Source organism: Glossina fuscipes, unplaced genomic scaffold, assembly GCF_014805625.2.
Source record: "Glossina fuscipes isolate IAEA_lab_2018 unplaced genomic scaffold, Yale_Gfus_2 174, whole genome shotgun sequence".
In the NCBI taxonomy this organism is placed as follows: Eukaryota; Metazoa; Arthropoda; class Insecta; order Diptera; family Glossinidae; genus Glossina; species Glossina fuscipes.
This window is the reverse complement of record NW_023998517.1, coordinates 743429-770973: the sequence shown is the minus strand read 5'-3', so window position 1 is coordinate 770973 and position 27545 is coordinate 743429. Positions and strand designations below refer to the sequence as shown.

At 34.6% G+C, this 27545-nt stretch overlaps 2 protein-coding genes across 2 annotated transcripts; one reads left to right on the top strand and one right to left on the bottom strand.

The window, feature by feature from the left end:
* Window positions 1–9679: 9679 nt before the first annotated feature.
* Window positions 9680–11595, bottom strand: LOC119641727 (protein amalgam). Its single transcript, XM_038040541.1, has one exon. The coding sequence runs from the start codon at window positions 11030–11032 to the stop codon at window positions 10010–10012; it is 1023 nt and encodes a 340-aa protein (XP_037896469.1). The 5' UTR covers window positions 11033–11595; the 3' UTR covers window positions 9680–10009.
* Window positions 11596–26165: 14570 nt separating this feature from the next.
* On the top strand, window positions 26166–27176 carry LOC119641691 (protein zerknuellt 1-like). Its single transcript, XM_038040478.1, has 2 exons — window positions 26166–26261; window positions 26328–27176. The coding sequence occupies exons 1-2, from the start codon at window positions 26166–26168 to the stop codon at window positions 27174–27176; spliced, it is 945 nt and encodes a 314-aa protein (XP_037896406.1).
* Window positions 27177–27545: the final 369 nt, after the last annotated feature.

Below are 27545 nucleotides of genomic sequence, written 5' to 3'. Positions count from 1 at the left end.
TGCTTTACTGCGCCCGACGTATTTTTCGTTATTCTTTTCAACATCTACCTGCAATACATACACATATTTGTGAGCTCGGTATCCATCCCTGTTTCTCTTTGTAATCAGCTATCTGCTGCTTGTCCATCTGTCAAGATTGTCGAAGCCTTTGAGTTATTACCATAGGTCAACTTTAGATTCGAAAAAAAATTAATTCATGGTTCGCGAAAGAAGTTCAAAAGGTGAACACACAGGCGACGAATTTTGCAAAATATTTTTGGATATTTCTTAACAATGTATACTTACACGTATGCATTTTGTGGTCGCACCGAAAAAAAGTTGCCCGTTACTCTATCTAAACTGCCTGACATTACTTACAATTTGCTTGTTAATTAGAAGATACTTAAGAGTTTAGCTAAATTCGGCCATCGAATACATGGACTGTCCATGAAAATGATGCTTGGTATATTGCATATTTACTTTTGAGTAATGCGTATGTATGCAGTACTTAGAAGGACTTGAGATAGACCCTCTTCCTGCACTCACAACCAAATGATAAGAATATATTCGGTTTGGCCAAACGTTTGCAGCGCCTAGAATGAAACTTTAGAAGCTCAAGCTCGTCAGTCCGGCGCCACCGCCTGCCTGCCTGTCCATTTGCGTAACGTCCCTGGTAAATATTTTCATTGACATACATTTCATTGGCTTCAATTAAAATAATTCAAAGCGTGTAATATGAGAACACCTGTGCTTTCTGTGTTCTTACCCAAACAACTACAACAATACAAACTTCTGTACTCTATTTTAGGATATAAAACTTTCGGTCATAGTGGAATATAATTTTCTCACTTGCTATTATAGCAATCAATGGAAAATGTTTTTTTTTTAAAACATGGCTGTCTATCTGTTTGGTCAATGTCTCTCCACATACTTCTGTGTGCTCAGCTTACAGCTCTCACCTTTTGCGATATTTTAACGTGATTCGGTACAGTTAGACACTTTTAAACGCCGTGTGAACGCCGTCGCAAATCGATTGGATCGGCCAAATATTATGACCTTACGACTCCTTACATAAAATGAATAATCGTTATATAAAAAATTGTTCTAATGAAATCGAAAAATAACATTTTGAAATTTTGAAGGAACATCAAAATGTTTGAATACTGGAAGACTTGACATAACAAAGTGATTTAATTTCTATACCCATCACGGAAGGATGAGGTACATATTTATTTTTTCAGAACGTTTGCAAGGAAGTTTCAGAGATCCCTTAAAGCATATTGTTGATCAGCTTCAAATTCTGGATCGATTTAAGCATGTCGTCTGTCCGTATCTCCGTAAACAGTGTCCTGGCCCCAAAAAGTAAGCGATTGGCTTCAAACTAGGCAGAAGCATGGAAAGTTCTTGCACACAAATTGATACTGAAAACAGGCCATATCGATCGAAGGACACGCCTACAGTACCACGCTGAGAAAGCCTGTTTTTCAAAAAAAAAAAAAAAAAAAAGAGGAAAAAAGGTATGTATGCTCATTACTCCGAAACTACAGCACATAAGCCCATAAAAATATGTAGGTATACTCGGCGGCTGGTGTTTGAGAACTTGTAAAAAAATAGAAGTAAGCAACCGCACCCATCCAGTGTTATGAGGTATGAAAATTTAGTTTTTTGCCTTTTTTCAGTCTTTGCTAAGATAACAGTTGTGAGTATAAAAGATTCGGTGACAATCGAGTGCAAACCGAGAGATGGTGCACGAACATTTCCTCTGGTAAATTTGAGCCACATAGATCTTTTTCTTGTGAGCAGTATAGAGATTAGTTTTCGACGCATTCACAACAGTTTTAAAATTTAGCCTCAAGTCGATGAAAAGGCAAAAATACTTAACTGGACTCGGAAAACCTCGTTAGCAGATATATAGATGTCGTGCGACTTTTGTTTTGTTGAGAAAGCGATGAACTACTAAAAAAACAGGATTTCTTTACAGCTACCGCACAGTTTGTTATAATAAGTGCATCGATTGTTCGATTCTATGTAAAATTTCATTATAAAGCGTAATACTGTTCTAATCAAAGAAATCAGTGACTTACTTAGAATTCATGCTAAACCTTCCAATACTCTTTACTATGAGAGAAGGTAATCCGCTTGCTTATTGAAATGTTTATTTTTACATTTGGGAAAATAATCGCTTCCTAAACATGATTATAATTACAAACAAACATATATTTTGTGATGATTCCTTCAAGGCTCAAAAAGTTGAAAGCAGAAGCAAAAAGAATCTAATAGTGCAGGTCACTTCTCCTTCCTTGTCCATAGGCATAAAGATAAACATATCCGAAGCTTAGAAGGTTTCAAGTGCTGTATGACTGGTCTGCTCTGAGCGAAGCAGCAGCTGCTATAAGCTGCTTTAGATGATATTTGGCGTATTGCTTAGCATTTATTCTTTATTCAAAGTCATTGACTGCTTACGAGACATTTTTATAGTTCACTACTGTTCATCCATCTCGTCACTTTGCAGTCGTGTGTTAATCATATTTATATTTAAATTTAAATTTACAAACAAAGAAACTTTAAAACTTTCTCTATTAATTTATCTCAATCTGTTTAAAGTGGTGAGATAGTGCTCATTAACAACATCACATTAAGTAAAATTTGAGACGCCATTATTATTCGATACGTATGTATGCACTTACTACCAATTCGCTACACACCCTGCTTTAGTTGCCATATACGGAATTATTATCCTTCATTGACTGGCGGCTGCGACTGGCAAATTTAGTTTACTTACATACGCACGTACGTACACTGGCACACAGGCACACATTGGGCACATTGGGCACATTGGGCACAAAGCGCACAACCAACATCGCAAAGTATTTAGTAAAAGATACGCACACACAATCTTCGAAAACATTTTACGCATTGCGAGTATTTAAATTATTACGCGTATTTATCCACTTTACTTGCATGTCAACATTGAACAAATATGAAAATCTCAGTTGATGCTATGCGAAGGTGTTGAAAGCTTATAGCTGAGATTCTCAGACATCGCCAAGCATTTGGAGCGCTTGTTAAATATACTCTTCGTTCGATGTTACACTGGAAGTGAATTTACTCAAATTTCCACAAACGGTTCGCATTCAAATTCTTTGAGTCTATGATGCCCCCAAGCATCTGCACAGTCACACAGCATAAAACACGTGAAAAGAAAGGGAAGTTAAAATCAAAAAGAAGACCACCTCCCCCTCCTCTTCTACCCATCCGTAATTCAAAGAAAATAAAAACGTTCAGCTATGCGCATGCACGTTTGAAATTTACTTCGTTTCGCATTGGAAGTGAAACAAAAATTTTGTTGTTTTGTTTTATTAAAATAAGTTTAACGTTCGTTACAGGGTGTTATGGAGTATTTTGAAAATAAACAAGACTGCAGGAATATATTTTGAATTTATTTTTTCATTCGATATTTACTAAATAAGTCGCTTGGAAGGAACTTTAATTGGCGGGAAAACGATTATAATGCCGTTAGTTTATCGCGACCATACATTTACTAAATGCACCGGCATTTAAACATTGCATATATCCGAATATATGGCTAACAATTCACAAAGCAAAACATAAAACCAATTTAGTTTAGGCGAATCGAAAAAAGGACAACAACGGCTGTAAATAACTTTGTTTAAAGTTGTATGGAATTCCCAAGTACAAGTACAAAGCTGTACTGGAAAATGTCTTGGATCATTTCTTTTCCTTTTACCACCGTCACTGTAATAGTTTAACTCTTTCGCTACGAACTGTAACATTCGTAACGTACCTGTGACACACGCCCCGACATTACATACATCACATGTCTTGGATTTTGGTGAATGCTTTTCTATCCAGGCCCCAATAGCGAACGGGTTATTTTAACTGAGTACACGTTTAGGGCTAAATGAAGAAACATCGAAAGAGCTTGCGAAAAAGATAAGTTTCACTAAAGGAATAGCATCGAGAGAAAATCACAGGAGAAGTGTTTGCTTTGATGAGAAAATTGATATGTATTAGTATGTCAGTCAAGGAGTACATTAGTAGAATTTTATATAGAAGGGCCTGTACTTGTTATATGGGCAATTCGCAGGGCGACCTGAAAGGTCTATTTTGCTAGCCCTCTAGCTTTAGGATTCTTATAAATACCGTCACCTTTTTTGGTTTGGATCACCATACCGTGTCCAGCGTAGAAGATTTTATGTTTAGCATATATAGGGTTAAATGAAAATACCCGAACTAATCAAAATCACAAAAGTAAATACTATTTTCGGACAAAAGTATCAAAATATAAGGCGCATTTTTGGACAAGGGATGAAGTCAGGAATAGCAGTTTGTAGATCTAGAAATTTAGATGCTGCGAAACGGGCTACAAATATCCTCTCCTCACAAACTTCTATCACAAAGCTTGGTTAAAGAGATGAAACAAGCGATCATAATCCTAGATGGTAGATATAGTGTAAGTTGATATCTTTTATTATAGTTTTTGGATATTTTCGAGTTGAAGAAACAAAACCTAGGTGCAAGAACCTGACAGCAAGAACTACTGTGGCCCGATTCTTGTAATGCACTCGAACATTGCTTCCCGATATCCGCAAATAATAATTTCCAATACACAATAAATATGAACTCAATCCCAAAAACAATGTTGAGCGTTACCTTGAACCATTAAATACTATGTTTTCTTTTGAATTTAGATCTGAGTGAAAGAAAGATTTCAATTTACCATTGCAGGCACTTGGGAAAAGTTTGTTTTTTTTTTTTTTTACTGATTTAAAGAAATTTTTAAATTTCGAGTTTATAAATATAATGAAATTTCACTTTGCCTTTTCGTATAAAGTTTCGTTTATTTTTCATGTCTTAATTAAGTAAATTTCTTGTACATATTATCCCTGGAGCGCCAAGCACGTTCTTGCGCTGCAATTTAATATTATTTCGAATAAAATTCTATCTTAGTACTCGAGGTTATCGTCGTACTGTCTTTCATGTTTTAATTGAGTGCAAATAAAATTCATATCACAACTAAAGCGTAATCTAAGCAAAACGTAGAAAACGCAAAAAAAAAAAAAAAAAAAAAAAAAAAATGAAATGAATATATCCATATAAATTGGACTAGTGATGCTGGAGAATTTGGAATGTTACTGAAAATCGAAACGTTTCTGAACACCATAAATACGATTAAGGGATGAATTGTGACAATAGCGATAAACACATTAACGTACATAAATTCATATGCAAATATTAAATAAATTCTCTCTTCGTTCCTGTCTCTCTCTCTCTCTCTCTCTTTCTTTCTTTCTTTCTTTCTTTTGCATACAATCTTATACAAATGCAAATACATGCATACATAGAACTACCCTCTCACACATAGTCTGGCGAACGAACATGTGACCAGACTTTTCACATTTTGATAGTAATTTCCAATAATCAGAAAGGGGAAGTTTCTTGAAAATCGATAAACATCCTACGTTCATTGCACATTCTATTTACACGCGACTGATTTTGTTACAATTATTGGTACGAAAACCAAGGCGCCAAAATATCAATTGCTATTGCCTTGCTATAGAATTTAATGAAAGTATCGGAGAAATTTTACATGCGCTGCTGGCGCTTTAAGACGAATCTTTAACACCTATTGCGTTTCAAGTGATTTCAAATTTTAATTTGAATAAATTGTGTTGATCGAATGGTTGCGTTAAGTAAAAACTATATGTAAATAATGCAAATTTATTTATATATGCGATTTATTCGAAGCTTGGCAAGAAGAAAAATCGATCTATTTTAACCGTAAAAGGGAAACATTTGTAAGCAAGTCTCTGGGAAAATAATTACGCTTTATGTCGGGTTGTGGTAGCAACTCCAGGTTATAACAATTCCCGTAATATTCATGCGATCCGTTTCTCTTTTGCTTTGCGGACATATATAACAAGCCATCTTTGAAAATTAAAAAGGGGAGGAGTTCTATAAAACGCACAGTTAATATCGGTAGACAGAATCTATTGCCACTTTTTCTTTCATGGTTTCTTCTACTGCCGGCTTCCAGTTTTCAAGTTGCGTCTTCTTCGCTTTGAAATTGCGAAAGCAAATCTAATTAAAAAACAATGAAATTTCCTTACTTTGCACGTACTCTTGCTTTTGCTTTATATCTAATAATAATTAATGTAAAGACAAAGAGATATGAATTTGAAATATTATAAAAGATACGATCAAATGGATATTGACATTGCACACACACAAGGCATTTCGTATATGGAAACAGAATGATGAAATTAATATATTCTCGTGCAGTAGATGTATAGAACAAATGTTTATGTACCCATGATTGGTTTAATCATCCGCTTTGTGACATTCAGATATATATATATATATATATATATGGAGGGCATGAATGCTTATCTATGAGTTTCCTAAGCTTCTTAATCCTATCCCGACTTGACGCTTTCTATTCATTCGCCTGTTGAAAGAGAGGAATAATTTCACTCTCTTATTTATTTTTTCTGCAGATAGGCGCCGATAAAAGAGGTAAAAAAAGAATCTTTTTTGGTTTCGTCTACTAAACAGACCCGGGAGATGTAATGAAAATTAGATGTATATGTATACATATATATATATATGTGTGTGTGTGTGTGCGTTTGTGTATGGAAAAACGTTGAAATGATCTTCATCGGTCTGTTGGCTTCGTCATTCTAGTTACCCAGCCTTGATGGGGTGAACACTCAAAGGAAACATCGAGAAAAATGTACTCTTGGTGCTGTTAGTTGTTGGTTTTGTAATTTTCCATTGTTAGAGGGTCTCTATTGTTTGAGGCAGCGCTTACCAGCTACGCATTCCACGCCTGCAGTTCATATTTTGTTATGTCTGCTTATCTACTCTTCCTGCTGCAAATGCTGAAGATAGGCCACCGGAAAGTAGTGCTGCAATCCCTGAAAGACTTTGTCTGTGAGCGATGGTCGTAACGCCAGTAAAATTGTTATAGAAATCTGAACGTGAACAGTTACGCTTTAAGTACATTTTCAATACGAAAATACAAGAAGAGAATTTAATAACTAAAAAATCCGAGCATCGTCATACTCGTCGTTATTATTGAGAAGACTTTCTTTCACGGCTTTTTCAGGTAAACAAGAAACAAGATATTGTATGATTTTTATTTCATGTTCAGTGTTCAAGGTTCGTCGTAGGACAGCACATTAACTTTATTACTCGTTTCGAGACTAAATTCATATAAAGTGTCTACAAAAAAGGTTGAACCATTGGCTTTGCTTGTATGTGTAACGATAGAATGCATAGAATTTATGTAGGTAAGCGACATGTCTGAGAGAGAATTTAGTTGTGTTTGTTATTTATAGGAATATATACACGATATACGTGCGAACATGCTGTTGTCTGCAACCATTTCTAATATAGACGACCGACCATTCGGCTACATACTTACAATCAACCACCTTTTTAACTCAACGTTTGTGAAAGCATGAGAAAGAGAAAAAAAAACAAGGAAATTTTTAGTCACACCGGCTGCCACAACAATCTACGTAGACAAAGTTCACACATGTAAACGTACACAATCTCATACATATGCATGCATACAAAGTTGCTGTCAGTACCATGAAGCCATCAAAACATAGTTTATATACCTAAGTACATGTGCATATGTGTGTTTGCATAAAAGCGTTAAATTTATGCATACATAAGCACACACATGCACGCACAGGCGCGCGCGCGTTTACACAGGCATACTATTGTAAAACTGCATAGTCCCTGTATCGTTGTTGTTGTTTTTGTCATGTTTGCATTTTCACTTTTCATAACGCATAGCTTTGGTTAGCAATAACTTTCTGTATTGATTTAAAGGTGCAAAAGAATGTTTTTCGGAAATTTATTGAGAGTAATTTTGTCTCCGTGAAGCAGGGAGGTAGTACATGCCTGAGTGTACCTGAATATATGTGTTACGTATATATACATATATATATATATATATATATGTATATATATATATAGTTGAGTGGGCTCTCGCAAAGCACTTGAATGTACACAGTTTGTTTATAACGATATAAAATACGATCGTTATTTAAAATTTATGTCGCTTGTTTGTGAGTGTTATCCGGTTAGTGGGACTAAATAAACTTTTTTAGTATTCCATTCATCACACGTTACATTGACGGGAAATTTTTATAGTTTGCTCTCAATCAAAATTTTTAGATAAATTCTGTTTTATGGATAACAATTAAAAAAATGCTGCTATTAGAATAACCAAAAATTAACTTTGACTAATCATCTCCAAAAGTCGTTGATTCACCTAATTCGATATCCCGTTTGTTACGTTCCAATATCAGCAGCTATAACGTGACAGCCTCCTTATTAAATTGTAATCGTGGCGTTATGGACATCGATTCATATAGACAGACGGACATAACCTTAACTTTTTTTGCAAGATTTTTTCTAAGAAAAAAAAATTGATTTTGAAATTCTTAGTCAATAAAATAAAATTTTTAATAATAAACGCCACAGATGGCACACTTCAATATTTAGACCCGCGGACTCACTTGCGGATTGCATGAACTAGAAGTGAAGCGTCGATGTTAAGCGATCATTGTAATGGAGAAGTGAAATTGTGGATTTTCTTTTGTTTTTATCAACCTAAGGAAATCAATATGAAAAATTGCTGTAACTCTATTTCTTTCTTTGGTCTTCACCAAAACAAGTTTCCTTTCCTCAGTGTTTGATCCGCCACCTAAAGGATGCCCTCTGTTTACGTAGCCATAATGGTGATCGGGAAGGATTATATACAGAGAACGACAATGGAAGTCTAATCATATTTCTTGCAGAAGACGCGAATAAGAAGATAATGGCTTTGTCTCTCTCTTCTTTTCTGACTTCTTGCGAGCATAAGCAAGAAGGCAATCATGAAAACTTTTGGTGCCACCAAATATCGCCCCTAAGCATGTAGAAAAATTCCTACAGACGTTCGTAGCAGCTGTCTGGATTAGACCTGAACATAGGACCACAATGAGGCTTTGCATCAGCAGAAACAAACAGTGAGCTTTTGATTCTTCATACCAAGTACATCGCAAATTTATCTGTGTTTTGGAAAATTTTATAGCCATGTCTTTGAGTTGCAAGCAGGACCATACGCAACTGATGTTAATGACATTAAGGCCCTTGATTTGTGGTGACTACTCATACCATATTTAACCTTAACGATTTCTGCCAAGGCCTTGTACAATTGTTATGAATTAGATTCCGTTCTCTTGTCCGTTCTTTCATATCCCTGTAGTTAAACGCGCAGATAGGCAGGTTGTAGCAGTTGGGTACATCTTATAGCATATCACTGCTAAAAATTAACCTAAAATGTTGTGGATGAACTTGAGGGATAAAATTAACGTAACAATTACTGCTAGATACAGCCGCATTCTCTCTACACTAAAGAACAGTTCTAGGCGTGGACAGCTTCATCTTATGCCAAAACTTTCTTCAAAGGTACAGCACAGACGAAATTAAGTTTGCTCAAAAATATCTGTTCTTTTTATTCTTTTTTATTGATGTGTCACATGTAGAGAGAGAGAGAGAGAGAGAGAGAGAGATAGACAGAAAAAGAGAAAGGGAGAGGCAGAAAGAGCGCAGATCTTTTAAAGCAACATTTGTTCAATGTCATAAAAATTAATACAAAAAATTATATACAAAAAGGAAATATTTTTCTTATGCGTATATTTCTTATTAACACACATTCGTATACACGTATATATTTAATTCAATTAATGCACTAACAAGTAAATTAAATTTGCCGAAAATATAAAAAAAAAAAACTTTTTTATGTCTTTTGAAGTCTTTCATTTGTTTTTTTTTTTTTTTTTTTGTGCTCAAGAAGCATTGCGGTGATGATGGTTATGCTGCGAGAGAAGGAAAATGAAATGAAATTATTGGTGTGGAAGGAATGCGTTAAGTGCTTGAAATTCTTAAAAAAAAAAAAAAAATGCAAAAATGTCGATGGATGTGCAAAAGGAAAAAAAAAAAACCTTATTTAAAATATCGATGGAACCGGTATGACGGGTTGAAAAAGATGAAGTCTAGCATCAGCGTGCCCCAATTTATTTGTAGCATTGCAATAATAATCACCAAAATCCGATTCGCTAATACTGGCTATGCGCAGCACCGAAGTGGTGGTTTCATGCGATGATGCGGTATTCGAAATTTCATGCTGCGAGTCAGTTTGCAATTTGGCGCCATTGCGATACCAAAACACTGCGGGTGCCGGATACGCTTGTACGGTGCACTCTAATTCCGCGGCGTGGGAAAGCATTTGAGCGATTTTAGGTCTTTGTATGGCAATCTGAGGACGAAATTCCACTTCGACGCGTATGAGACGACGATCCGGTTGACCAACTCCGTTCGTGGCAATGCAATAATAAGCTCCACGATCTAAACGATGCACTTCTTTGATCCGCAAAATGGCTCCCAAGTGCATCTGACCACCCGCAGGCATTATGGCATTGTGTGCCCGTTCCCACGATAAAGTAGGTTGGGGGAAACCGTCGGCATAGCAAGTGATTTCTAAACTCTCTCCCTCAGTTACCACCATACTTTTGGGAGTACGTTCTTGGGATATAATTGCTGGATGTTTAACGGCCAAGTTTAGGGTTTTCGTGATTTTCTCGGTGGCAGCAAGAATAACTTGACATTCATATGATCCCGTATCGGAAGTTTCGATTTTCGTTATCTTAAACGTGTAAACGGCACTATCAGTCTTATTATCCTTAGTCTCGACAATTGTGTAGCGAGGATCACTTAAGCTAAGTATGCTACGCATTGATAGAACCACCGAACCGGAACCCGATTTCGGGGTACGTTTTGCCCAGCTCACAGAAAGACGGCCGACATTTTGAACGGTACAATTGAATTCGATATCCTCGCCAATGTTGGCGACAATATCTTTAGTAATACCACTAATAGCGGGCGACGAGCTTGTAATAGCGGTCAATGCGTTTTGTATCAGATGCGCCCACAATATAATAAACAGAAGCTTTAAATTATATATTAATTGCATTTTTCTTTTTGTTTGCTGTTGTTGTTGTTTTGTATATGAACCACTGCGTTCAACTTTTTAATCGAAAAAAAAAAAAAAAAAATTAGTATTTTTTTTGAATATATCGTCTACTTGAACTGTCACCGTTCAACTGTTGTATACACTCGAGCACTTATAATGCCAGACTGAAGATTGACTTTGAACTCACACAGTTAAGCCCACGAAATGATAATCTCTTCAAGCAGTTGTTCGTTTATTTTGCTTGCGGTTATGATTAATTATATCATATATGTATATGTATGTATGTATGCATGTATACAGTTAACGTTACTCTCATCTCTTCCCTTTTCACACTCTTTAGTATTTTACTGCTTTCTTTTTTCGATTTTTTCCCCCCTTTTTTTTTTTCTTTTTTTTTGTTTTCTTTTTCCTTTATGTGCGCTTAGTTTCACTATATATGATCTATAAGCTTTTATCGGTCATACATTCACTTTCCTTATATGCGCTTTAAATCAATCCTTCTTTGTTTAAGTTGTTCTTTTTGTTATTGTTATTGTTGTTGCACTGCATTGCATTGATAATAATAATAATAATAATAATTTTCTCTTTGGATTTGTTTTGATTACATTTTTTGTTGATATTATAAAAAGAATTCTTCTCTGCGCTAGCATTGAAACGATGACAAAATAATGATAAAGAAAACTGTATAAAAAGTTTTAAAAAAACCTTTCGAAGAACATACTAAAAGAGAGTAGGATACTTTATATACGTTCGTTATACCGTTCGTTTTAAAACTAAAGACCGTAAAAACTGACTTATTATATTATATGAGAATGTTTTACCTTACTCTGTACTGTATTTTCTTTTTTTCGTAAAAATCCATCAAGGGACAAACACATAGTAAGTAAGTAAGCCAATGACTCGAATATACGTATGTTCGTGCACACGTATACGAATGTAAAGAATTTGATTTATTAGTTACGAAGAATTATTGCTATCTAGACTTTTGGAAGTGTAACAACACACGTTTTGTTCGAACACGAACCAACACGAATTTTCGAACACGTTTCTAGGAATCAAATAATTCGATTACTTTTCTTCAACAAGCAAACGAATTATCGGAAACAATAATGATAGGTAGTTAAGAAGGCATTTAGCCTTCAGCAGTTAGAGGTTAACAAATTTATTCCATTCAGTCATATCGTATTCGTTTACATTGGTGTTAGCGATGAAACTAATAACATCTTTTTTGCAAGACTTAATATTTTTTAGACTAACTATAACATGTGTAAGCAATAAGGAGATAGCAAATTCTCCATACTTCAAAGAAACTTTTCCCATCAACGTCTATAGATTTATAAGGATTTTATTGACTTTCAAATTGAGATAAAATTATATATATATATATATATTATATTATATAAAATCTGCTTTAAATTTTTTAATGCTTCAATTTCACAAAATCATTTATTTAAACACTAAAACACGATATGCTTCCATTTTGCCTTGCAAAGTAATCGAATTTTGGGATTGAAATTCTTGTGAAGAGCAGAAGCAATAGCTTTGGCTTGAGCCAATCTGCGTCATGTTGAGAAAAGCAGAATTAGAAGTTCTGTGCAAATAGCGTCATGGCTTTTACGTTCTAAACCAAGATTGGGGGAAAGTAAAGTGAACAGGCACCGTATTACAGATGCACACTTCTTCTGGAAGTCGGAAGAGGAAATTTTGCTCTTTACGAGGGATAAGTACCTGCGTAAGTATTTTCAAGGCAATCCTTTTCATACACAAAGTGTCATTGTCGTCACTGTCTGCTTCAAAGGTTTCGCGCTACAGGAGAAGGCAGTGCACTAATGAAAAGATTCCAATAGTATCTGTCATATTTGGTGGAGATCCCCCAATTTATCGGTTGCTCATGGTGCCTAGTAACTTGCAATCTGTGATAACATTTCCCTGATTACGACGTACTTCTCTGATAAATCGGGCAAATTATGCCTAAAAGCACACTGTGCAAAATACCTCACTAATGAACGTTCGCTAAGAGTTCGCTCCTTATTTCTAAAGTTTGCTTTATATTAAAAAGACTGACCAGAAGAGCTTATGATTCATTGATTAAATTTTTCGCAAACTTCGCTCGATTTTAATTTCAATTTTACGCTCGGAGATTTCATAGGCGAACTTTCAATACTCGATATCCACAAATGTAAATGAGTGCGCGAGTTATTGTTGATGCGGCCGAAATTTGAATTGATATAAATTAGTAGCAAGTTCCGGGACCTGTGCAAATAAACATCTTACTTGTTAAAAGAAATCATATTTGATCCATGATCCTTGTGGATAGAAGCAGTTGATGTTTGTCTGTACTTTGTATTCTATGTATGCATAATGCAGAAAATCGAATTATCAGGATAAGCCTAAGTTCTAAACCTCATATTCTGATCAAGTAATAACAAATCCCGGGGACTTTGACTTGATATACTACATAGATCGATACCGTTCACTTTTCTGGTTATCATGGTAGGTCTAGTAAATTTTTGTGCATCCTTTTCATAAACTTGTGACAAGTCCCGGGACTTTTCATTCTTCAGTATATTACAAACAATCGTTTATATATTTCTCTATTGGTTGGAAAATTGAACGTAATAATATAAAAAATTCTATTATTACTAGTAACGTATTGTCGTTAAGGTATAAGTATATCCTTGAAAGCACACCGTTGTTATGTTCATTGATTATTGAAGAAGAGATTTCTGATTTTTTTCCAAATTGAATCTCTTCTATCGAAATACTTTTCATATATTTTATATATGTATATTGTTATCATTGGACGTTTACGCGTTTCAATAATGTGCGTATAAGCATTCTACTATGCACTTAACCGATAATAAAGTCAATTTTGACAATTTTTAATCTATTATAAAATTCATCTCATCGCATATAAGTAGTTCTTTATCACTATACTTAAATGTATATCGGTGTATGCGTGTGCGTAATAAAAAGGATGAAAATTGAGTTTTTTCATCAATACGTTTAGGAGTTTGTATGTGCATACAGTCAAGGATACAGATATACAGCAGTATGCGCTTGCATGCATATATATATATATATGTGTATATATACATTTAAAGATATAAAAAAAGGAATATAAAAAAAAAACAACCCTGCCCAAATCTGCAAGAATACAAACACTCACGCAAACGCAAACACGAACATATGCACACAAATGCACGCATACGCAAGCACTTATATATATATATATATATATATATATGCGTATATAATAACGAAAGTCACTAACAGAAAACAGGATTCGAGTAATAAATTACAAAATTTGACATTTTCAGTTTCAGGATCCGCTTTTAGTTGTATGCCGCTGTGTATTCCCATGGTCATGAAATGTGCCTTATGCATAAACAGTAAAGTCTATGAATAGTGCATATATGTATGTGTGAATGTAGGTAACAATGCAACGGTCTTGGATTCCAGATGTATTTGCAGACCAGCTATTAATGCATTGGCCAGCTAGCTTAGAGAGGGAATGGTATGATATTCATAAATGAATGCGTTGAAAGGACCCATTGGAATTCATGCTGGCTTACTAACTGACAGACTTGTTGGCTGGACGGCTGGCTGGCTGGCTTGGTTGACTGGTTGACTTGGTTGATTGCATTTACTGACTTGGTTCGGTATTTACCGACTTTTGAGATTTCATTATTAAAACTGAATATACATTATAGAAAACGCATGAATGAGTTATAAAAACAAAACACAAACATAGAGACGGCACCAACAACGAGTGTAAAAAGACCAGTTGTTAACATTTAATTTATTATTTCTCATGTTTGTGTTTTTCCATAAAAACGTTCAAACTCACATACACAAACAAACAAACAAACAAACACACACAAGTACATACACGGTTCTTAGTTTACATCGGAGCACTCTTGGTTTTGCATAAAATGATTAAAACAAATTTGAAACTTAAAACAGCGATTTTATCTCAATTTCAATTTGTTTTATATTAAATGCGTATATTAGTAGAGATGATGTCTGCAATATGGAAATGCATTAGTCCGTGCACTAGCAGACTTTCTACTTTGTTCGACTCTTTGTTTTTCATATCTTTTAACTTATGATGATGCACTATGATTTTTGATTTTTAAAAATGCTGAGATTGAATCGGCCGTAAGTAATTTCTTCAATGCTTGGCAATTATTAGATGCGATAAAAATGAAGCGTGAGAGAAAAAAGATGCGAGAAAAAAATTCAATTGCGTTTCTGATGATTCTCATATTCAACGACATACTCATCTAGAATTTTTTTTTATTAAAGAATTTCTAAGTTTATATCTATCTATCTTTTAGTTTATGTTGTTACCCTCCCTGAAAAGTTCATTAAGTGAAGAGTGACTTAATTATCTCGTTGATTACTTTTCTCCACCGTATGTGTCTTGGAAATACATTTTTTTTTTTTTTTTATTACGAAAATTTATTATAATTGTGTAAAAGTGCACAAGTGGTAATAGAGAATTCGTTTTTTTTTTTTTTATTATATATTCAACACTGCAAGAAAGCCGTCTGCTATTTTCGATATTTCACTTATGAAGTTCGTAGAAAACTGATTGGGATTATTTTGTTTTTATATGGTTTTGAAAATCTTATAATTTGAAGGCAATTTAACTTTGTCAGTCTGTCTGCCTATTTTCTTATAACAGAACTTGTACGCGTGCAGGAGATCCTATACCTTTATATATATACTTGACCGATTTTATCGCTAGAATTTAGAAATTGAATAAGTTCTGACTATATTCCAAGAGAAGGTGTTAATTAACGGTCATGAGGCTGTGATTTGATGATGGGGATGGGCATCTCTGCCAGAGGAAAGATATTTGTCGGAAGCATGATATTTGCTTCGAATCGTTCTGGATCGTGACAAGTGATGAAAAATAGAGGCCTTACGTTGTGCTATAGATAATATTGACCTAAACCCTGAATATTTAATGGAGAGGTAACTTTATTTGTAATATGATATTATTTATGATTTTCGCCAACCAAACAAATCACTAGTAGACGCTATTGTTATAGCAACTGACGCAAATGATTCGGAAAACGAGCTTAATATTCGTAAATTCATTGCACCGGGATTGTTCAATAAGAGAATATCAGGGAACGTTACTAGCACTGAAGTAAAGTGCACCGTTCCCCAACCTTTCTATGCCAAAAATTACTCAATCCATTGGTTTCTATCGATGCTTGTCTGCCTGTTGGAGCACTTAATCCGTTCTCCCAGATCCCGATCGGGTTTCGTAGCAATATGCACTTGTGAATATGAATAGTTGATAAAACAAAGTAACGAATGAACAGCCCGCGCATTCTACGAAAGAGAAGAAGAATAGAACGTTCATATCGTAGACATTTCTACTACGTTTTTGAGCAGCATATGAAATTCAATGTTTTATGTTTTCTTTGAGCAGTAACCGACAATTCTGTTCGCATCAAATCCTAAGCCTATTTACTCTATAGAAAACGACACGATTCAAATTCAAGTCCGTCTCCTTTCGCAACTTAATAACAAAACAAAGTTGCACACAAACTGTCGTTGCCGACTTCAGCGCATTACTTATCGGGAAGCCTTTTTCAAATCGATTCTTATTTCGATTTCAATTCAAGTTATTTTCATTTGTAATATACGTATATGACTGACTGACTGTAAAGCCGAAAAAAAGGAATGTTTAAAATTTCTTCTTTCCTTAAAGCATTACAAGTGATAAATTCTCTGTTCAATTTGGCACTATTTCAACAACGCTCATAGTATCTCATGCGTGAATGTGTAGAAAAAAAAAAAAAAAAAAAAAGAAAGAATCTCTTTATTAATCAGGATTCAGAGACGATCAATCATAGTAATGTTTGAGAACAATTTCTGTCGCTTGATAAAGTTATTTCAAAGCAGACAGATGCAGCACGAGTTTTAAAAACCATTCAAGTGCATTCACATGGATTAGAATACGAACAATATCCTAAACTATGTATATATGCATACGTATATACGTACGTATATGTGCGTATGTATATACTATAAATTCTCTTATTGCGCTCATCGCCAGTTATATTGTAATCCTTAATTTATTTAAAAGGAAGCAATTTTTGGAATCCCTTCAACGCAATCATGTTAAGGAAGACTTTGTAAGACGTAGCGCGCCTTCATCTACTGCTAAAAGTGAGTTTTTAGGACGTTATTCTGCGGCTTCTTGGTGCAATGGCTAAGAGAAAGCAAAAGTCTTTGCCATTTTCATTATGAAACGCTTCGAGACAATTCCGGTAAGCATTATATTATAATAATTAAAATTTTTGAATAAATTCCTATGAATTTTTTCGCCGATCATTATGTAATGAAATGAATGCATCAAATATTGCCATTCTTTCTTTTACCGCTAAAGAACGACGCAAAAAATTTAAAAGAAATGCTTGAAGCAAATATAGGTCCAATCCAACAATACGTGCGCATGTGCTGTGATCGAGAAATAGTAGGACTTTCCATTTTAATCGTTAGATTCTTTTTTTTTCTGTGGATTAGGACTTCGGTGGGAAATTTCGTATTAGAACTTTTGCAAATCAAATTTTGAATTTTTAAAATAAGAATAAAAGTGTGTTTCAAAGAAAAAGCTTTGGTTTCGAACATGGTTATAAACGTCGTAAAAAGATTTTGTCCTTTCGAGTGGCATAAGGTCTTTAAAAAAGGTGGAAAAGAGGAGGAAGACAATGAATGTTAAGAAAATCAATGATTTAATCCTCACAAAAAAGGTAAAAGAATATTAGGGACTAATTTGAGACTCATCTCATCCCATGTGACTCACAATTACGCAAGTCTTTCATCCGTGAAACAATGAAATTGGGCTAACAGAAGGTAATCAGGTAAACAATCGATTACATGAGGCGACCCGCATCCGATAAGAAAACTGCCTATTGAATAACTGCGAAGCGTCGGGAAGCGCTTTTTTTTGATTACAAATTAACCCATGCAAAGCGCCTAAGAACAATAAAACATAAATTTCTACAAGAGTGCAGCAACAACTAAATCAACAACATTAGACAAACATTGCTATTAAGAAGATAAGATTGATTTTCCTGTTATACTATCAATAGAGTGTTTTGTTAAACTAAATCATTTACACTGCATTGTAATGATAACTTTTCTAATGCAACTAAGAATATCATAAATGAGAAATGGAAGATTTGTTCAAATTATCAGCAGTAACTGAGGGAAATCTCGTTAATTATAGAATCATTACTACCTTTCAGATATCATCACTCTGAGGCACGCTCAACATAACATCGAAAAATGTTTCGCTTCAAATTCCGCTGAAATTCCGCTGCTTGCGTATAAATAATAAAAAATAAAGTAAAGTAAATAATACTAACGTTATGTTTTGATTTACACATTCAAACTTCTTTCTTCCTTGATTCGCTAATGTAACATTAAACCCATAAACATCGTACTTGTTAAGAGTAAAAAATTTGCTAATCTTTAAACACAAATCTATAATTGACCGCTTATCACCATTTTACAGCGGCATTCTATATACAAGATCATAGAAGTAAGGGCAGAAGGCTAGTGTGGATGCGGTTTGCTTTAAACACCCAATGCCCCATCGAACTAAACCCGATTTAAGAAGGACTATTGATTGCATATTATTATGATTTTTTTGCAAGAGGTATGGGAAGACATCCCACAATTAATATGAAGAATTTTAATACCATATTGTATTAATATTTTTAGCTAAGTAAATAAATAATTGCTAGAGAAGATCTCTACTCTTCCTCCTTATTACAAATAAATTGAAATTCTTCTTTCTTGCATGCAAAACCTAAAAAAAAATCTCATGATATTTTCCCAAGTAAGATAAAATTTATAAGGAGTTAAACAGGTCTATAAGTAAGTCCAAGCAAGATTTCAGAATAAGGGGAGACGAAATTTCTTATGACGCAACTGTCGACATGAATAAAAAGAATTTTCTTACGGCATCGGAAAAAGTTCAGTTTCGTAAGCATAAGCAGAGACATGACATTTTCTTTATAACTGAGACGAAAAACATAGGTGAAGTACAAAGTCGTTTGTCAAAAGTAAATACGAGGCAAACAAAATTTGTTTGCTCTCTTCCATCGTAGATTTTGCACACAATGCAAATATTTCTAATGTTACATTATATATATATATATTATATATTTATTATATACATATTCTAACGATTGCGAACTATATGCTTCTAATGATCATTGATAGAAGGTTTTACCAGTACGATCGCCTTGTGAGTGGAAATATTTCATTAGGGAAAGAAAATTATATGAACCGCTGGTCCTTCAATATTCGCAAATATTTTCCAGCGTTATGACGATACTAAACAGCAGTCCGTAGTGTGTAGTTTTAATCGAGCATTCCGTTCTCATGTTATCCCCATCATGTGGTTCCAATATTATCACTAAGGAATCATCATCTAAGGCGTATTCAACATACTCAAGCACTCAACACATTCATGTTGATCTGTGTTATACTGTTTTCACTAATGCGCTATATTTATAAAACAATCGCATGCTTTTGCTTTACGAAAGATTTATATCCACGTTTCGCACTCATATTTACACGTTATTTTTTTAATTTACTTTAGTCCCCATGAAAGTAACCACCTATGCAAAGCTATGTGTCAATGGATTTGTGAAATTACAGTACAAAGTTCAGAACGTCTTAGTATAAAATCTCTTACCTGAACTCATACTTCATGCTATTTTCATCGAAATTCTATTTCATATTAATTTCCTTTCGATTAACGGAAAATTCTGAGGTTAAAAGAAAATTGCTGACATATGATTTCAAAAGAATAACTTTGTTGTTCCTTAGGTACGAATGCATAATTTTGTTGTTCTGCTACGCAACGGTAGTTTGTAATTACTTTTCAGTCAAACCTGATAGGGTATTGACCTGAGCACTATGTTAAAAACGTGGGTACTATGTTAAAATTACCACTGGTTTAGCTTTGTCTTTTATTTCTGTTGTGGAACCTGAATGAAACCTTGAGAAAATGTAAAGAAAACCAAAATAAAAAAAATACCATAGTAATAAAAAAAGGACAAAGTAAAAGACTTTGTTGTAAAATCTTAAAAGTAATTAACAGAATTGTTTGCCTTATCTCTCGTTGTTCCTTACTTATCCGTAACACTATATCGCGCCACCTATTCATGGTAACCATTAACAATGTTTTTAATTTACTAATGAATTTACTAAGAAGAATATATGAACTTGAATTGTTCCAACTACAAACCCACAGATGGCACTTTCATTCTTTTCGATAATGTTAATTTAAAAAAAAGAAAATATTTGGGAAGTCATTGTTTTTCTAAGGCACATTTAAACTTAAAAGCATAGATTATTAAATTCAAAGTTCTAAGGTAAAAATTTATCTACATGAAGAGTTCATAAGGAGTTTATTCTCTCATTTTAATGAATTTGATAGAGAGAAGCATAAAACCTTTTCAATAGAATCTTTTACGTGACTATACATAACAACTTCGAGCACTTAAGATTTTAAGATGCAAGAAGTTTGACTTTCTCTAAACACATGTCTTGTCATCGGAACAAAATTTCAGTAGGATCAGTTCAAGCAGGATACACAAAAATTCGCTTAACAAATTCTGCTGAGACGCAACTAAGTCGTTCTTTGGAAGAATCTTCTATAAAAATCTTGTAAAGGCGGTCAGCTATTGACTCCTTTTCTCTAGTTACTTAAATTTATAACTTTTTTACTATATAAATGCATCACTATATCCTTAGCTTGCAAGACGTTGGCAAAACATGCATAATTGTATGCGTACCATCGCAGGCTGGATAGGAGTTTTTTTTTATTTTTTCTGCTGTAATACTCGCTAATACTTAACATCGGAGACTAATTTTTGTATTTAAATGTGGCTTCACACCTTTGTTGTGCATGTGCAATGCATGACTACAAATCGTTTCAACCACAAAAGTCTGTCTGCCCCTATCTATGCAGGTCTTATAACTATATGTGCGACAAAACCCCACCTTTTCCCTTTTTTTCAGAGTTTTCTTGCCTTGATACTAATGAGAAATAAAAAGTAAGCGAGTATGGGAAGAAGCACAAATGAGAAATAATAAAATAAATAATATAGAAAAGAAGAGTACAATTACAAGTTGATAACCGTTTTCTAATATTGCAAGCAATTAGTAGATATATTTAAATTTCTTTGTTGTTCTTTTATAATTTAATACAGTATACGGCGCCACCTTTTAATTGAAGGCACATACAGCATTTAAAACAAAGTGATTGAACAGATTTTTATTCCAGTTTTTCCAATATTTTTCCACTCTTTTTCCAATTTTATTCCAATTTCTTTCGGCTTTAAATTGCATTTTTCTGAAGAGCAAATTCACGTATAGGTGGCAGTCTTTCGTTCGTCTTGTCATGTCTCAATACTTCAAATAATATCCTGTTAGCGTTAATTTCAAGTTCATGTGCGATGATAACGTTTGCTTTACTTTTGCACGAAAGTCGATCTATATTTAAAAAACTTACATTTGCAAGGATTGAGGCAAACGGCTGGTATTTTCCGTATAATGGGCGCATAATTCGCGATCGTAGATGAAGCTCGTTTCGATCAGACAAATGATAGGAAAAAAGAGAGAAGAGAAACGATTTCCACTGCGATTTGATAAAGATATGGGAAATACCACTGTATACAAGTGTTTCGACGATTTTCACTTATCTCTAACTAAGATAACAGTTTACCATTTAGTATTATTTAGATATACGTTGTATACAGACGGTACTCACGAAGCGCTCAAAATTGGATTTCCGGCCTTCATAACTTTTTTTGCTTAATTTGAAGAATTCTACCGAACCCTACCGAAGGCCACCAAACACGTTCAGATGCTTATGGTGATGCTACTCCATCATATCCCAATTGCCAGTATTGGTTTCAACTGTTTTAAAAGTGATCATTCTCATGTCAATAACAAAGAACGGCCTGGCCTGGAGGAACAAAACAAGTTCGAAGACAATGAAATAATTGCATGACTTATTGGAGAAAAACCCAATTCAGACTCTCGAAAAACTTTTCAAAAGCTTAGCAGTTGATGAATCAACGGTTTCTAAACGTTTACATGCAATGGGAAAGATTCAAAAGGAGCGAAAATGGCCACCATGCGCATTGACTGAAAATGCCATTGTGAACGGCTTCAATATTCCGGTTTCATGGCTAGCAAGAGAAAAAAGAAGAGTTTTCTGCGGCGTATTGTGACTGGCGAAGTAGGAATCTACCATGACAATCCCAAGTGCAAAAAGTGATAAGTTAGTTAATATAGGAGAGCCATTGACATCGATTCCCAAGCGAGATTTTCATGGCAGTCAGGGGTTTTGCTCAACATATGATGGCATTAGTAAGGTGTATTGTGACGAGCTGCTAAAACCGATTGAAACTGAAGGTGCAGATGTCCACCGACGTCAATTGAACACACTGAAGACCAGCAATAGCGGCTGGCGATGATTGCTTTGTTGCCAAACCAATATTATTCTTTCCACACGCTATTGCCATGTTACCAAAGAGGTGTTGTCGACAATTATGGAAAATATTTTGATTAATATACATTGTACTTAATTTTTGTCAATAAATGCTTTTTTCAAATGAAAAAATTCTCAAGCATGTAATAATGATTGAAAGTTTCAATGGTAAGATAACGCCTTGGATGGATATCAAGCGAATTGAAATCTTTACCTAGTTTAACGGTTAACTAATCGCAGAAGTATTTTATTGTCGTTTTTGAAAGGACATCGAGTTCTTAGTCATTTCTGGGACTGTGCTCAAATCTTTGTTTGTTAAATATAATTTGCATACACCCGTTCCATCATATATATGAATATTACTTTAAATGGACTCAGTCATAACGCTGAAAAAGAACAATTCTAAATCGAATCAATAAATTGTTTATTCTGCTACAATACGTTTATAATCAAATTTTATTAGTGTTTTTTACTATTTTTCACGGACTATCGCAGCATTTCTCCTCCGGCATAAAATTTCATATTGGGTGAGGGGTACATTCATTTTGTCAAAACGTTTGCAACGCCGAGAAGGAAGCATCAAACACCCCACAAAGTATATATATTCTGGGTGAGCATGAAATTCGAAATCGACTTAAGCGTGTCTGTCCGTGTTAAGTCTGTTGTAAATATTCTCCTGGTCGCAAAAATGAAGCAATCGACTACAAATTTGGCAGAAACATTGGAAGGTCTTGTACCCAAGTTGGTATTGAAAATGGGCCAAATCGGTCGAGGGGCACGCCCATAGCATTACGTAAGATGAGAACAATTCTGTTTTTCAAAAGGAATGAAAAATTGGTCTTTTGCTCAGTAAACTCTAGCTGATAAATGTGCAAAAATTTGGAATGCATATTCTATGGGCGATGCTGCAGTGCATGTAGAAAGATGGAAAAAATTGGCCACGCCTACTCAATATAATAGAATATCAAAATTTTTTTTTTCAAACCTTTATAATGCGCTAAAAATAGTTCTAAAAATCCCCTTAAGTATATAAATTCCTGGCGAATCTCAAATCTGGAATGCATCCAAACATATCCGTGTGCCTAACTCTCCGCCTGCCCAACGGTGTAGTCGCTGTGGTAAATATTCTCCCGTTAGCGAAAATGAGTATATCGGAAGTAGCTTAAATATTAAAAAGGACACGCCTACAACGCCCACGAACCAATGTGGCAAAAACTTTTATTCTGAATATAGAAAAAATCGATGCAGTCTCCTCTTCAAATAATAGAGTAAGAAAATGTTGTTCTTTTACTTCTTTTGTCTTCTTCAGCATAACGGTGATGGGTATAAAAGATTCGGCCACGACAGAATGTAGTTAGTTTCTTTGCTTGTTTTTGACTATTTTTGATAGCAGAAACGAAGCCCGCAAGTCCGGCCTCTTTTTCTGAGAAAACAGTCCTTATAATAATACACTCTCTTGGAAGTAACCCGAATTTCAAGGCCCAAAAGGCCAAGGACTAAAAGCTTTATTGTAAATTATATTACAGGTGAAGTGTTTGATGAAGTGGCGAATGCAACGATAGCCTGAAACTTGGAGCAACTTTGGTAGCACTCTCCTACTACTTTACCTACCATTTTTGAGGTAATTTAAAGAAAGCGAACTTGTTTGGGCAGAAATTTTAATAAGGCATTTAAACCGAAAGAACCGAGGATCTTTTTCATAAAAACCTTGGTGAGTAGTGGTGGACTGAAGAGAACATGTCGTGCAATTTCTTTGATTCAATGAAAGTTGTTACGACTGCGTAAGTCTCACATCACGAATTTCTGCGCAATCATCATCTCATCGATCTATCTACTCCTTTAAGTGAATTATCAACAACTATAAATAGAATATTTTTTCGTGGTTGAGTGTATAATTGCAACTGCTTTACCCGAAAATGTGTATATGTTTGTAGCCAGTAATCCATCATATGCGCATTGTTCTCAAAATTTGACTTTTGCATTGTTTTATGGACACAAGAACCTAAAAGGTTGAATTTATGAACGCTATTATGCGGAAGGAACTCCTTAATCCGATAGCGCCGGCCATAAAATGTGAAAGAATGTAAACAGACTAAAACTCAAATAGAACAATGATTTAGAAGATAATACGCGTTGCGTTTTTCATTGCACTAACCATGCGAAAGAGCGATGCGATGCGCACAACAATGGCACGGTTTTTCTTCCGTTCGTTTTTCCTTCACCTTTTTCGATAGTTTTACGTGACCTCAAGGATTACTTATAGCCGTAGTAAAGAGAAATTGAAATTGATCGGCGCCTTTAGGCCCTTGAAAATGTAACAAACACGACACAGAGAATAATTTACGCGTAGGTAAGTTATTATAGCCGACATTATTCCCTTTTCAAAGCATTTTTTACATAGGACTTAAAGAGGAAAATAGAAAAAACTTGGTTTAATCCGAATATTTTGATCACTAGGATTAGCTGATTATTACCTTACCTTACACTTTAATAGAAATTCATAAACTCATATGTAAAGTGGAGTTTGCTTACAAAAATCCAGAGGCAGATGGAAAAGATTTGAAAATATTTTCCATAATATTTTTGAGTATTCTTTACTTCCAAGCTTACCTTCACATCTATAAGCTGATCAGGTAAATGCTCGGACAGACATGTCTTTAAAATGCATGTTATATAAATAATGCTAGGAATACTCGCCCACTATTCTTGGATATTACGACATCTGTGACAAACTGAACATGCCTTGAGTTTCGATAAATTCAAGTAGCGGCAAGAAAACCCAAATAAAATATCATTTTTTGCAGCTTAACTATTGCCATTTATATGTATGTAAACGAGTACATATTTCAAGCATACGCGAATACAGCCGCTGTAGATATTTAGCAGGAGTTTCCCAAAAGTATTCAGCGTTAGGCAAAAGAATAGAAGTCGGGGAGTACAGAAAATATGGTGGAATTTTGGTGGAAACAACATTAGTACGATAATAATTTCCGTATATAAATGACTAGATAACCTTGAAATTTGTTATTCTAACATCAGGTGTCTAAGATCAAAAGTTCTATACCAACATCTGATTTTGTGAAGTGAATTTATCAAAGTGTGTCCGTCGGTCTTTACTTCCTCTACTCCATTTGGCAACTACTCTCTATGTAAAAATGTCAGTGTCTTCAGCTTGAAACAGTTACGCACATTAATTGGGTTGGCAAGAAACAAATATCGTTCTTTTCTACTTTTTCTATCGAAATATCATCCTTGCCAACCTAATATTTTTAAATGTATTTAAGGAGATTTGTCATACATTGTCATAAACATAAAACATTACCTGCACTTTTTACCGAATACAATCGATATGTAAAACGTCGCCAATATTGAAAACATTGAAAGCAAGTAATACCGCGTCTATACGTCACCAAAAAGGATTTATTGCAGCGAACACGACTTTACTGAACACGAAATTCCTGATTAGTAGACAAACACCACACTATCTGCACAAGACAAGTACAAGTATTTTATGCTATGGGTTTATGAAAATCTTAGTTTAATGTTGAATACAAGGTTTAGTTGATATTTAGCATTCGAAGAGCTAGGACCATGTCCTCTGTAGTTCATTACTACTCTGATGAAAACCAGCAAGTACCTACCAACAGTAGTACGGTGTACCAAAAACCGCTAGTGGATTATAATAATGTGAGCAAGCGGATCATATAAAAGACATTTAATGTATTTTTATAATTAATTTTCTTCTTTTTATAGAGTTGTTCCACAAATGCCACAAACGTTGACTTTGGACTTACGAGTAACGGAAATTTTCATCCATTGACTGTATTAAATAAAAGCTTTGAATTTCAAGTGAATGTTACGGATGATTCATCGCAACGATCGGAATCGATTAGTAGCAAAATTAAGCGCACGCGCACCGCCTTCACCAATTTTCAATTGATACAACTGGAAAACGAATTTCAAATTAAGCAATATTTACATCGTACACGACGCATAACAATAGCCAGAAGGCTTGGCCTATGCGAGCGTCAAGTGAAAGTTTGGTTCCAGAATAGACGCATGAAAGAGAAGCGAGATAGGATGGGTTTAGAGAAACTTAAAAGTAAAAGCAAATCATCTATGGAATTCGTAGGCGAAGCAAATGGACATAAGGACATTGTTCAACGATTAATGTCCTACACTAATGTGCAAAACACATCTACTTTCTACAATAATAGCGCAAGTAATATAGAAATCAATTTTCAAAAGGCAAAGGACGCTCATCAAACGCAATACACATATCCTGTTAATTTAAATGAGATTTTAAACGACTTGACTCACAAAAATGCACCTTCACAATGTGAAACGTCTGCATCAACATCGAACTCATCGTCATCGTCTTCGGCTTTATTAACTTATGAATCAGAACTTTTGGATGACATCTTGGACAGCATTAAAAGGAATGAACCCCAGGGTTGGATAGCCACAGCAATTGACGATAGTCGATTAAATAACAATCCCAGCCAAATTTCGCAGGGAAATACTAATACTACTAACACACCGTACTTGCCAGTCTTATTATATGGCACTCATCAAGCTGAAAATAAAGCAGGAAGCCTTTAAAATACAAACCTGATACTCTGCCGAATGGAAAAACTAATGATGATACGAGCTGATCAAATAATTCGCTAATAGAAATAAACATTAAGTCTAATAATAGAGATCGCATTCATTAACTGCATAATTCTCGGAAAATATATTCCAACCGTCTTTGTCAAGTGTTTGGAGAACTGTAGGAAATAGATCCCGGATATCGAAAATATTCTAAGTAAAGATCGAATTCATTTTGTTTGGGTAACAAAGTCAATAAATAAAATGAAGGAGTGTTTTTTATTTGAATTGTACACTCGGTCTATCTAAAAATAAACGCTTTAAACGTTGCGTAACTGCCTTAGTTTTTTTCGTAGTTCATGAGTAACAAGCGAAATACTT

Excerpts from the sequence above, each read along its gene's own strand:
- LOC119641727 (XM_038040541.1), bottom strand. The coding sequence starts at position 11,032 with ATGCAATTAATATATAATTTAAAGCTTCTGTTTATTATATTGTGGGCG.
- LOC119641691 (XM_038040478.1), top strand. The coding sequence starts at position 26,166 with ATGTCCTCTGTAGTTCATTACTACTCTGATGAAAACCAGCAAGTACCT. Across the intron at positions 26,262-26,327 it reads CGCTAGTGGATTATAATAAT|AGTTGTTCCACAAATGCCAC; the intron begins GTGAGCAAGCGG and ends TTCTTTTTATAG.